The sequence below is a fragment of the Notamacropus eugenii genome, chromosome 6 (assembly GCF_028372415.1).
Source record: "Notamacropus eugenii isolate mMacEug1 chromosome 6, mMacEug1.pri_v2, whole genome shotgun sequence".
NCBI lineage: Eukaryota > Metazoa > Chordata > Mammalia > Diprotodontia > Macropodidae > Notamacropus > Notamacropus eugenii.
Window position 1 is genome coordinate 104,163,453 of NC_092877.1, and position 14,176 is coordinate 104,177,628.

The following is a 14,176-nucleotide window of genomic DNA, read 5'->3' on the forward strand; positions in this document are numbered from 1 at the left end:
TCAATCACTACTATTAGAAAAAAAGAGTCAAAGTGAATGTCCCACCCAGTGATGCCAGAGGTTATTAGTATCCACTCATTAAGAGATTTTTCATTCATCAAATTGTTTCCACTGACATTTTCTGTTATGGCTATGGAACAATGATGCTAAAAACTGGAAAATTATCCTTATGTTATGAACATTCCCTAATAACTTGTTATAAAGATCACTAAATTTTATTATAGCCTCCTCAAACTTTCTATTTGTTCGATGTTTTCATTAATATGTTGTCCTCTATGAAGCTTCAAGTAGTTAAGTGCTCTCTCTCAACTTGATCAGGGTAAGAATCAAGTTCCATCTTCTTTTTCTGTCCCTTATGGTGTTCAACAGTATGCTTGCTAGACACAGCAGTCACTCAGCGAATGCCTGCTGAACTGAATTAATGTTCACCATTTATTGCAATAACCAGGGATTTCAAAGGCTACGTGAAGCTCAAACTTCTGTCCTGAATTGAAAATATAAAATTTATGGACACTCGATTTGAAAGCCAAATGTTCTTAACCATCAGATTCTTTGCATAGAAAAGGAGAGAGAGAGAGAGAGAGAGAGAGAGAGAGAATGCCCTACATAGAGAGACAGAGAAAGATATAGAGAAAACCTCTTCACTACCATAACAGTCTTCATACTGACCTCTACAATGTCATCGTCAAATAAGAGCCAGAAGCCATGACTCTTCACAATGGTAATGTAATGCCCACGATTAGGTCCACTGAAAAGAACATGACAAAGAATTAGCTGTGATTGGAAGAATATTTTTTCTGTCTCACACTTTCTCTATGACTCCTGTATGGCTTTACTGGATTTGTGCAAGTAAAAAGCCTTGATTTAATTTTAGATGTACTATCTAAACTGGAAAGTGCCATTTTCCCAAGGTTTGTTCAAAATCCCATGAGACTATGCACATCCTTGGAGAGCATAATGAGGGCTTAGAATTTCCTGTGATGTCTTCAAAAGTCCCTTGATGTTAAAACATTTCTTAGAGAACGAGCAATCTGGCTGACCCCTGGAACCACCTATACTGATATCACTGGCCAACAACAATTCCTTAGGAATTTATGAAGTTTCCAAAAACTTAGATTTAATGAAAAATGGAGTAAGTGGCACAGAATTTTATGGTGTGATACTTAAGATAAGGATGTCATTACTACTTCCTCAAATAGTACCCTGAATACTGTGGTGATAAAAATCCAAATTTGGTGTTTCCATATTAGAGAATCCAAGGGTTGATAGAAACCTCAAAAGTCACCTAGTAATGCTGATGAAAATATACCTCAAAAACACAAATGAATCTCTTCCACTTTGTGTCTATTGTGTTCCTTCTACTTTTGTCTATAAATGCTCTTTATTATCTGGGTTAACTTGATCTCTTCCAAACTCTCCAAAAGGCTCATCATCATCAACTACTTTTTCACTATTTTGTGAGGTTATAATGCTCATGGTCTTCTGTTGTCCTCCTCTGTACTGTTCTATAGATGAGCGCTCTATACCAGAGGTTGTTAGTTTTTTGTATTATGGACCCCTCTGCCAGTCCGGTGAAATCTAACACCACTGTGATCTCTTGCCTACATTCAAACTTGAGGAAAAATGCTGGTAAGAGGTTAGTACAAATAAAGATTTAATTTGTTTTCCCATTCAAGTTCCTAGACTCTGAAATTGGCTTCATGGACTCCAAGTGAAGAATTTCTCTAAACCGTTAAGTGTCCTTGGATGTCATGTCTTTCTGCTTGGCAAGCACATATAGTATCTGCCAGCCAAGGATGTAGCTGAGCTCTTTTGGGTTACTTGTTGTGATAACAATTTTCTTTTGTTTCAAGTTTTCTTTCTCTCTTTCCATTTAGTCACAATTTCTTTGTGTCTTGTGTTTTGATTTATAGTGAGAATGTAAACACAGGTATGGTTTACATCTTTCAGTAGCATGTCAATATACCATTTCCTGGACAAGTCACATGTGAAAAGGGTCACAGTTAAATTACATTTGCATTAATTCATTGTATTAATTGTTTGCAAATGCTCTAAAAACTAAGATTCTTGCACTCCCTGGTGAGTCCATTAGAAACTACCATGTTCTAAAACATAACTTTAAAAAAATTTGACATATATTTTTCTCAAAGAAAATGAGCTAAATCAAAACTGTCCAAATAAGAAAATTAAGTGGATTAATATTCTTAATTTTTCTAAATTTTTGTTACCTTGAAAAATAAAGATGCATTTGTCCATTGAGCTTACTTGGTGGAACGAGACCTTTACAATCCAGTGGCCCTCTATGAAAATAGATTCCAACCTTTCCCAAAGTTCCACTCTGAATTTCCCTAGATTATGGATTTTTAACAGCCTATCAAAACATGAGTAATGACCATTCGATGAGCAATAACTCTGCCCTTTACCTGCCACAGTGGACTACAACAGCCACTAAGTCATACATGCGGTCCAGATTCACTGCATCACTGGATGTATTGAACAGACGTAGCTCCAGCGGAAAGACCACACGGTAGGAGAGCTTGGTATATCTGTGAAGTTGTTCCATATATTTGAACCTCTTAAGATGTAATGCCAGGATCATTGGAAGCTTTTTTACTCTCATCCTAGGAAGTCATAAGTATGTTGTCAGTCAAGCCTCATCCTTTTTTTGGAAAAAAAAAAAAAGTACATTCTGTTTTCTGTATTGGTTCACAGAGGGTAATCATGGCCCTGGTAACCTAAAACAGCAAGTACTAAAACAAAAAATTTATAAACTATATCTACTATAGTTGGGGCTCAGTAACCCCAACTATGCAGAACATGACTGAAAAGATCTCTGAGCAGTCAAAATGGTTGGCACAAATCTGATCCCTAAATACAATCCGGAACTCAAATCTAACAAACTCAGTTATCTGGTTTCCTTGCTCACAACAGATTAGAATCATCAGATTAAAAGGGAGAGTCATGTGCATTGCTCTAGAGAACACATGGCTAACATAGGATCAAAGTTCAGAGCTGGAAGTAGTCTTAGAGGCCATCAAGCTTAACCCCCATCCCACAGATGAGGAAATGGAGACCCAGAGAGGTGAGGTGATGTGATGTGCCCCTGGTAACATAGGTACTAAGTAACAAAACTCAAGGTCTCTGATTCCAAATTCAGCTTTCTTTTCCATTGCACTTTGACAAGGTTTCCCTCCTTGAGATAGGAGAAGAAAGAGAGAAGAAATTAAGAAGGCTATAAGTATCTCACAGAAATCATACATCTCCCTATAATAATAGCCATTGCTAGTTTCCCTTTAATGAGCTTTAGTATACAATGTATACTGCTAGTATACTTAGTATACTAGTATACTGCTAGCAACGTCAGTGATGAAAACTGAAGATACCCCAACAGGTAAAATGTGCCTTGTTTCCAGACTAGAGTTAATAGAGTGCAGGCCTCTATTAGTGATCAGGATATGCTTCTGCTATGTGCTAATCTTGCATCATGGTGTGAAACACAAGATAGAACTCCCTCAGTGTAAGGAGGGCAGGCCTGATCACTTGTCCCATTGACTTTCAATTTGAGTCTTCCATTTAATTTGGTTACTTTCAACCAAACTTCCTCAGTTCAGTGGCAAGAAATGACAACCAATAGGGAAGAGACAGAAAAATTACAAAAAGCAGAAATAAGAACCTAAAGTTTGGAGTCAGTGAATGTAGGGATCAGTAGGCCTACCCATTTCCTAAAGCTTCTGAGGGTATTATGGTGTTATAGCAGAGTGTGCAAGGACTCAAAATAATAGATGAGGGACCATTAAAGATTCCATTCCAGCTCTTCCATTTTACTGAAGTAGAAATGCATACAAGTTCAGTATAGTGTCTGTAATAAAGTACTCCTCTCATGCTTCATCATGCTGTGGAATAGAATCTCTAGAATATTCTACAAAGCTGGCAAAGTTTCAAGTACAAGTCCAGTTAAAGAACTATACATAGCTCTCCAAGGTCTAGTCTAGATAAGTTTGCAAAAGTTCATCACCAGGTTGGTGGCAGGGTCACAATGTTCAGGTAATGACTCTCAAGTAACATCTACTAAGTTAGAGAGGCCATGCAGTCTGTATTATTGGAAGAAAAACCCACACTCATAAAATCCTAGATCCTTAAACTATTCAAGTATAAAGGGAAGGTGTGAAAAAAGTTCTTTGGTACTAATGATTCAGAGAATCATATAGTTATCTTCATTTGGAAGAAACAGCTTGACAGAAGGTCATGTTAGAAAGACCCAAGGGTTTTAGCTGACAACAAGGTCAATAAAATTAGAGTGTACAACATGGCGGCAGCCTCTTTGACTGTAGCAAGGCTCATCTTTTGACATCATACATAGACTCACTGGCCTTATACTCAAAGCCTGTCAGAACCTACCAGACCCCAGGTTCACCTCCAAGTCATGACGAGGGTTTCAGAGCAGGACTTTAATGATCTTGCTCAGCATTTACAGATAGTGTCCAGAGTAAGAGATATGAGAGTCTAATTGCTCAAACCACTTCTGAATACCATATTTTTGCAAAATATGTCCAGAGAAAGGCAATTTGAAATTATTCTGTAATCATGCTACATAAGGACTAGTTGAAGAAAATGGGAGTGGTAAACTTGGGGAGAAGATTTGGTTAGAGGTGTAGAGTTGGATATGACAGCTATCTTCCAATGTGTGAAGGCCTGTCATATAGAAAAAGGATTAAATGTTCTAAAGTGTCCAAGAGGGAAAATATAAGACCAATGGTAAGATGATACAGAGAAGCATATTTTGCCTCAACATAAGAAAGAATTGTCTAATTTTATAGCTTTTCAAAAATGGGACAAGATGTTTTATGAGCTAGAAAGGTTCCTATTATAGGAAAGGGTCAAGCAGAAATTTGACATTTCCATTTATTGAGAATATTGTACAAGGGGTTTCTGCATCAGGCATGGGTTTGAAAGAAATGATTATTAATTACCAATAGTGGGAAGATTCCTATTTCCCCCTTTTCTTAATCCTTATTTCAAAACCTTAGTCTCTAAAGGTTGAGTTAACCTTCTCCTCTATCCGTACCCCTCCCAGGTGGGACAGCCATTGGGTGGGGATAAATTCTTTGAATAGATTGCCCCATGTTGGGAGTAACTTAAGAACTAAATGATGTAATCAAAGTTCAGGTCCCAGCCCCTCATTGTAATATTCGGTGTGTCTCTCTCATTCATTGTGAACCAATCAGAGTTGATTGCCACCCTGGGGGACACCTACTCTTCTTTGAAGGGCATAAAAACTGTGAGCCTGCCACCATGATTGTCTTTGGTCTAAGCAAGAGACAGTCAAATTCCTATCCTTTTATTAAAATGCTGGTATTATTAATAAAATTACTAAATTACCCAGAAATGAAATCTCTCAAAATGCCACACCTTGCTGCCCTCTCAGGTCACTTCCAAATCTAGAATTCTATACTTGCCACCCATGTGTAAGGCTGTGGATTCCCTGCCCCCCCCTTCCCACTCTCCAACAGCATTCCCACACCCCATCAGAGGACCCACATCCTCTGTTTCTAAAGAACAAGGCCAACTTAGAAGGTGCGTCTGAAGTTTCTACCCACCTTTTCTGGGCCTCCTGCTTACTGCAGCAAGTTTCACAGTAGTATTTCTGTTCACTACACAGTGTCTCAGTGTTACTGAAGTCTCTGTAGAGAAACATAATCTCATTTTTAAAAGGGACCAAGATATATTTTGTTTATTCGATCAAAGACATTTCCTCTGTCACATTGCAAAATTCTTTGTAGTGTACAAGATGATTTGTGATCTGAATGTAGAAAGAAAAGTAGAAGACTTTTGAAAAAAATAAAAACTTGAAAACTCTGACTTCTTTCATCTGAAGCCTGGAGTTAACATTCATGGCATTGTTACTTCCATTGTTTGGGCTATTATTTCACCAAAAAAGAAAATTTCAAACAAGGAACATTGAATGGATCACAGAGCTACAAACTTAAATCCCCTAATGATTCAGAAAACTCCAGGATTCAACAGAGTGGACTTTTAAAGGAAGATCAAACAGATACACAAGAATAATATTACTGTGCTACAGAAATACCTTCTTCAGGCTTCCCTTTTCAAAGCTCTTGAAAACCGTTCTTTAAACATTACTTGAGGGAATCACTGGGAATACTATTTTTAGGCTATTGACAACAGTATTTAGCATCTTTAAGAAGATGCAGACAAACAGGGCGGTTTTGTTACTTTCATGTTAAATTAAATATCCTCTTTTTAAAAAATATATGCATATGGAAACATATATATGCATATGTATATATGTATTTTATATATGTGTGTTTATATATATGTATATACATACATAAATAACAAAAGTCTGCCTATCTCTCCTTTATTTTCTTCTTAGTATACTGAAATGTTTGTTTCTTAAGATCACAATAAAATGAAAAACATTTTTAGAAATAATGTTTCAATTTGTATGAATCAATGATGCAGAAGTGAAGTGAGTCAAACCAGAGAAATATCACACTTAATGATTAATAATAATAAATAACATTTATAAAGTGCTTACTATGTAACAGGCATAGTGCTAAATGCTTTACAATCACCATCTTGTTTGATCATCAAAACAACCCTGGGAGGCAGATGCTCTTACCATCCCCATTTTACAGATGAGGAAACAGGCAAAAAGAAGTGAAGTGGTTTTTTTCAGGGTCATACAGCTTAGTTAAGTATCTACGGCCAGATTTAACTTGGGTCTTCCTGACTCCAGATCCAGCCCTCTATTTCACAATCTAGTTGCCATGACTACAACAAATGGATAGAAGAACAAAGCTGAACACTGTAAAATTGTAATGATCAAGTTTGATTCCAGAGAAGAGACAAGATAATGCACTTCCCTTCCCAACCTCCTTTCCATTTCCCTGCAGGGTCGGAGCACTACAGATGTAGAATACTGCATACTTTCAGACTCCTTTGATGTGCAGCTTCTGCTGTCTTTTTCCTACAGCTCCCACCACCCCCCTCCTTTGTATTCCTTATTTAAAGGGACAGAGTTTTCCTTGTTTCTGGGTAAGGGAGTGGGGAAAAGATATATTTAGAAATACCACAAGGATCCTTGTTCCTGCTTCCCAGATCTCTGGTCATACATATTAATACCATTAGTAATAGTTCTTCTATATTCTGGGTTAAATAGGCTTTGGTGACCAACTATTATAACCCTTATTTAATGTAGTATTTTTGTTGTTGTTGTTGTTGCAAAAGGTGTGACATGTCCAACAGAGAGGATTAAAACTCATCTCTTAATTCCATGCTTGGACCCTTTAAGCAAGATACCTTCTGTCTACCGCCAGCACAGAGAACATATAATGCAAGTTATGAACTATTATATAAGGCAATTAGCTATCAGGAGGTTTGTGGGATATGTTATTTTGTAGTTTGCAAAGTGATTAACTCAGAACCAGGAAGTCCTGGGTTCAAATGTCACTTCTGACACTTTCCTCTTCTATAACTATTCCACTTAATCTCTCTGAGTCTCAGTTTCCCCTTCTGTAAAATGAGGCTAATCACACCCAGTGGATTGTTCTGAAGTTCAAATGAAATAACAGATGAAAATACTTTGCAAACATTCTTTAAAAATTTCAGTTATTTTTGAAAAGTTATGTGAGTAATCATTATTTGAAGGATACAATTTATACAATAACAACAATCTTATAAATCAAACAACTTTGAAAGACTTAAGAACTCTGATCCATGATTCCAGAGTGCTAATTATGAAGAGGTGGGAGGGAGAGAAAATAAATGCTTGTTAATTAAAAAAAAAAAAGTAAACCAAAAAATGCCAGAAGGAAACACAAACAAGGGAGACAGCTTTGAAAATGACATGTATAATTCATTACATATTTAACAGGAAAAGCAACTATAAGTAATAAAAGAGATTCATAATTTCACATACAACCCTTTTTCTGCTTTGTGTCACTGAGTGGGCTTTGTCTTGAGTCTATAAGGATCACTTCTGGAACTATGAAACATGTTTTGTTTCATCTGTACCTCCCCCTTCCTTCTCACCTCTGCCTGCCAATTTAGGTTTACTTGGCTGGCTAAACACCTGAGAAGAATGGACAAGGTTTTTCTTGTCTTTTTTTTTTTTTTTTTTTGATGAATGAATAAATTAAACCTATGTCAAGTAATGTAGAGGTCTTGGATCCCCAATGAGTATTCGCACTTCTGAAAGAATACAAGCTCTGAGGTTGACAGATGAGTAATAAAAAGTTCCTTACTCCTTAATGAAGAATGATCTATGAAAGCATTGCTGAAATTAGCTATCTTAAATATTTTGGAGATTAGAGGAGGATTGACCCCTTGTACCATTTTTTAATCAAAGATTCTCAGTTCATAAAAAGTATGGGCATGATGATAAGGAAGACCCCTTCAAGTTTCTTATACAAATGAGGTCTCAACAAACACAAGAGGAAATAAAACACAAAATAGAAATGAAGAATCTGTCTCCTTGCCTAGCTTAAAGCTAGATTCTCCAAGCCAGGCAGTGAATGGTTGCCAGGGAGGTCCCAAAGAATTTGCAGAGTTCTGCAGTAGTTTGGTGATAATATTATATGAAGGATGAAGTGGGAATTTCCCGTCTACTTCTCATCCAATCCAAGTGCTTTATTTTGAAGCTGAGAGATGAATTGCTTGGCCCAAGGTCACACAGGAAGTAAGAAGCAGGAAGGAGATGAACCCATCTTCTGACTCCAGAGTCAGATTTTTCTAGTCTGATCACACTTTCTATTGACCACAAGACTTTCTCCTGACTACACTGCCTCACAGCTCTCCCTGGAGCCTATGGTTCTAAAACTGCTAAAGCTGTATAACTCTAGAGACTTTGAGAGCATGTATCTGTACAGGGGCAGGTAGGTTTGACTCTTAATGGGTAAAGATGGGACAGAAGAAACATGATCAAATTCCTGGAGAGGGAGGAGCGTTGTGGGGAAAGGAAAGATTTCAGAGTCGATTCGTGGCCTGAACCACCCCAGAGAGATGAGAATCTGAGCTATTTTTAAAGGCATTCAGAAAAGATTCCACAGTAACCCATTTAAACGTTTAGTAAGTTTTAGCAATTCCAGATGTTACAACCCCCTCTTCTCAAGCACAGCTGACCAACAGGGGGCACAGATACATTCTGCAAGAACAAAGTGAGAGAATGTACAAGAGTCACATTTCTCTCAGTACAGTTTTCTCTCTAGGAATCCTATTAAGAACAAAAATCAAAATAATTTAGAGCTACATGCCCCAAAGCATTGAATTGTGACCCAGCAATACTTCTACTAAGAAAAGCAAGGGGAAAGGAATGGGACCATTCCTAAATACAAGGATGTTTACAGCAATGAAACAATGTTTCATTGTTGTCATAGCAAAGAACTAGAAACTAAGGGGTGCTTATCCAATAGAGAGTGGCTGAATTAACTGTGATATGTGAATATAAGGGAATATTCTATTATTGCAGTCTAAGAAGTGAGGAAAGAGAGAGTTCAGAGAAACCCAGGAAGACTTCTATGAACTGATGCCAAATTAGGTGAGTATAACTTGGAGAACAATTTATACAATAAGATAATTGTAAAGAAAACCAATTTTGAAAGACTTCCTTGTGTTTGATGCAGTGATCAACTACAGCTGGAGCAAACACTGATGATCAAATATGCTACCAGTCTCCTTAGAAAAAGGTGACGGGCTCAGAGTGCAGAATGAGAATTTCTCATGGGCAATATAGGATTCTGTCTTGTTTATTAATATTTGTTATAAGGGTTTTGTTATGTGCTTTATTTTTCAAAAGAAGGATGGAAAAGAGAGTTAGTGATAGCTGACAAAAAGAAAAGATAAAGAAAAGGTCACTGAAGCATTTTTTAAACTATACAAGAACCAAGAGACCAATTTGCAAAATCACAATCTTGTAAAAACAAACTCTGAAAGACTTAAGAACTCTGATCAATGTATCCAATCACCAACCATGATACCAAACGATTTGTGAAGAATTATGCTGCCTACTTCCTTACAGAGAGGAAATGGATTCACAATGAAGAATGAAACATACATTTTGGAAAGTGACCAATTCTGGAATTTGTTTTGCCTGAATGTTCATATTTGTTACATGAGTTTTTTTCTTTTTTTTCCTGTGGGGGAGTTGGTGTGAGAGAGAAAATAAATGCTAATTAATTGGAAAAAAAAGAAATTTAACAAATAAAATGGAGGAGAACAGATGGAATACCAGTATGAAATACAGACAAGAAGAAAACAGAAAAACAGCCAGAAGGAAATACAGATAAGCAGGCCCTCTCTGAAAGTGACATACTGAATTTATTTTATATTTAAAAGATCTGAAAGATTCCAAGTTCATGTATAATGTACATGTTCATGTATATAATGTGCAATAAGGTTCATGTATAATCCTCTTTTTCTGTTTACTATGTATATGGAAATGGTAATTTTATTTAGTGTTTGTTTAGTTCAGAATTTTTTTTTAATTTCAAATTTTTTTAAATTACAAAACCTTACTTAGAGTCATTGAACTGGGTGCTGCTACTATGCCCCACCCCCTCCCACAGTTCAAACAAATTTCAATTGGGGAGTAAAGCACAGTTGACAGAATCTTTCTTTCCTGGTCATCAGCTCATACCATTACCAAACCTTCCCCCAGTCCTCTGTTGATGATCAAGTTTAATACTTCTTTCCTGGGCATTCAAGACCTTTCAGTCTTCTAGTCTAGCTCTATCCCATAGTACTCTCTTCATAGTTTATGACACAGCAAAACTGGTAGTCTTACCATTCTATTTTTGCCCCCAATCTACCAAATTCCCATGACTTTGCTCACCCGCTTCCCTTTGTAGGGCAGTGAGTCACAGTCAACAAGCATTTATTAAATGCCTACTACAATTCTCTGCCAGGTCCATCAGTTGGAGTGCCTCCCCTTTTTCAAAGCCCAACTCGGGAGCCCCCCTCCTCCATGAAGCTTTTTTGATGCCCCCACCAGAAAGTGATCTATCCAGTCTGACATTTTTTTAATAGCCTATGGGGGTCTTTCCTTAAGACTTAGCACATTTTGCCTGACATCCGTTACCTGTACAGGAGATTTAGTCTGCATTGTAGATGGCTCTTTTGAAGGCAGGATCTGAATTGTTTTACCAAATTCTCTCCTTCCTGATCTCATCTGGTTCTCTTCCATCACCATGCCTTTGCTCGCAGTCTTCTATCCCTGAAATTGGCTCTCCATCCATACTCATGTGGTAAATTCCCTCCCTTCCTTCAAGGCCCAACTCAGGTGCTACCTTCTCCTCTGCAGTCTTCTCAGCCTGTCCTCCAACCTCCTCACCCCCCACCCCAAGAGTAAACTCTCCTTCCTATGTCTCAGAGCACTTCACTTTCCCTCTGCATTCCTCTCATTCCTCTGGCATTCATGCATATTTCTCTCCCTCCCCCATCCCCCACGCCCCATCAGAATACTAGATCCTGGTGGGGGGGCAAAGAAGAGAAGGAGGAAGAGGAAGAGGAAAGAAAGAAGGAAAGAAGAAAGGAAAAATAAATAAAGAAAAAGTAACATGGAAGCATTTACTTTTGTATCGCAAGCTATCCGTTTCCACTGACCACCACATCTGTGTGTATGTCTGTCTATGTCTTATCTCTCCACCCTGTTCCTAACCTATTCTAGACTTGAAAAGCATGCCCCTTCCACTGGAGGCTTATCATGGAACTTTTCTCAGCACCTAGAATAACCAATCACCCCCTCATGCAACTCATTCTGGTATATGCTTCCACACTATCTCCCTTGCTTTCTCTCACCGGGGAGTTCTTCTTGGAATAGAGAGGCTCAGGCCCATTCTGCTTTCATTCCACTTCCAGCCCAATTCCTGACTTTCTCTGGACTTCAAAACCACGCCCCTCCCCTGCTCAGGTATCTTCATTTGCTCCCTCCCTGGCTTTTCCGTTGTCTATTATGTGAAGTTTTCCTCCATTAAAATGTAAGATCCTTGAGGGTAGGGCCTTTCTTTTTTTGTTAATAATTTTATCCCCAGCACTTATCACAGTGTCTGACACAAAGATCTAAAATTCTACTTTCATTCCTTTCCTTCCTTCAACAAAATCAACATATTTACACAATTGTGATTAAAATAAACAAAAGGCATTTATCTCATACTTCAAGGATGAAACAGAATATCAAACATGTAAAACTTTTTTAAAAATTTCTAGCATATCCTCTGGCTTTTGCTCTCTCCAGATCTTCCTTTTCAATGCCTACTTTTATTTACTTTCAATCCATTCCAGGAGGGAGAGAAGACAATGAAATGACAAACTGGAGAAGAGCTGGGCAGAAACACCTCCTGAACAATGGGAGGAAATCTCTGGGTTTGTTAAATTTGTGTATCACTAAATTACCCTAAAAGGTATAAATAGCGATATGGCACAGTCCATTTACCTTAGACAGTGTGTGATTGATGTATTCTGTTCCACGTCAACAGAAAGGTCAAGAAAATCTTCATCTTTGCTACTAACCTGTAGTAAGAAAAAAATCATATTAGGTCCAAGGCCATATAATGGCAAAGGTTTTCAATAGTCAAATATGCACACTGTAACTACCAACCAAAATCACCACCAACAAATCTTAATGGAGTTAAAAGAACAGACGTTTAGAGTGAAAAAAATACCCTGCATATAAATCTCAAATTCTCCTTCTACTACATACTTTAAACCTCTGGTATAGAACTTATAACTACAAATTCCTTTCTCAGTCCTTTTGCTTTCCCAGTTCATGTTCACATGGAGGTGACAGGAAAAGCACTAAAATGACAGAGAAACTAGCAGTCAGTGGGATGGATAAAATGGAGAACAAAGGTCCCCCCACTCTTCTGAATTAAACATTATGCATCTGCTATGTACTAGGTCCTGGGAACACAAAGATGAAAATGATAGTGTCTATTCTCAAGATGCTCAGGGTGTGCTGGGGAAATTACCACAAAGAAGAACCTGGACAAATACCGAGGCAGCCTGCTGTGGCAGACAGAGAGTAAGTAACATGTGGAAGAGACTCCTTTCCCAGACAGTTAAACCATGTGTAAGCCTGGACAAGCCCTTTCACTGCCCTGTGCCTCAGTTTTCTCATCTGTAAAACTACACTAATACCTCACAGAGTTATTCTAAGGATCAAATGATATAACTGTGCAAAGTGTTTTGCAAGCCTTTTTATTTTTATTATCACAGAACCATCTTCTGTTACTCCTTGAGATCTAGCTCCCTGCTGTTAACACTGCGTATCTGACCACACTTTCAGTGCTAATTAAAAATAGGTGCTTAAATAGAATGTCTTTGGAATCGGATTTCAAACTATATTACAAAACAGTAATCATGAAAACAATCCAGTGCTAGCTGAGAAAGAGAGGGTGGATCAATGGAATAGATTAGGTGCACAAGACACAATAGTAAATGACCACAGTAATCTAGTGGTGGATAAATCCAAGTGTTGGGGGCAAGGACTCACCATCTGACAAAAATTGCTAGGAAAACTTAAAAGCAATTTGACAGAAACTAGTTATAGGCTAACATCTCACACCATATACCAAAATAAAATCAAAATGGATAAATGATTTAGACATGAAGAGTGATTTCAAAAGTAAATTAAGGGAGCATGGAAAAAGTTACCTGTCAGGCCTATGGATAAGGGAAGAGTTTATGACCAAACAAGACATAGAAAGGATCAAGAAAAGTAAAATGGATGATTTTAAATACATGAAATTAAAAAGGGTTTGCACAAACAAAATGAATAGTCAAAATTAGAAGAAAACAGGCAAAAAATTTACAGTAAGTTTCTCTGATAAAGGCTTCCTTTATCAAATGGGAGGCTGACCCAATTTTATAAAAATATGAGCCACTGCCCAACTGATAATTTGTCAAAGGATAGGAAAAGGCAGTTTTCAGAAGAAGAAATCAAAGCTATCAACTATCACATGACAATATGCTCTAAATTGCAATTGAATAGAGAAATTAAAATTAAAATAACTCTGAGATACTCCTCACACCTAACAGAACGGCTAAAATGACAGAAAAGGAAAATGACAAATGCTAGAGGGGATGCAGAAAAACAGACTCGAATACATAATTAGTGGAGTTGTAAACTGATCCAACCATTTTGGAAAACAATTTGAAA

At 37.5% G+C, this 14,176-nt stretch overlaps 1 protein-coding gene across 6 annotated transcripts in view; it reads right to left on the minus strand.

The window, feature by feature from the left end:
- Positions 1-14,176, minus strand: part of USP46 (ubiquitin specific peptidase 46) — a 67,348-nt gene that overhangs the window by 4,689 nt on the left and 48,483 nt on the right. For all 6 annotated transcript variants that reach the window (XM_072620766.1, XM_072620767.1, XM_072620768.1 and 3 more), the window contains 4 exons: positions 12,452-12,528; positions 5,598-5,681; positions 2,424-2,621; positions 670-748 (listed from right to left, as the gene is read on the minus strand). In XM_072620766.1, coding sequence (XP_072476867.1) covers positions 670-748; positions 2,424-2,621; positions 5,598-5,681; positions 12,452-12,528 — 438 coding nt within the window. The remainder of the gene's footprint in view (positions 1-669; positions 749-2,423; positions 2,622-5,597; positions 5,682-12,451; positions 12,529-14,176) is intronic.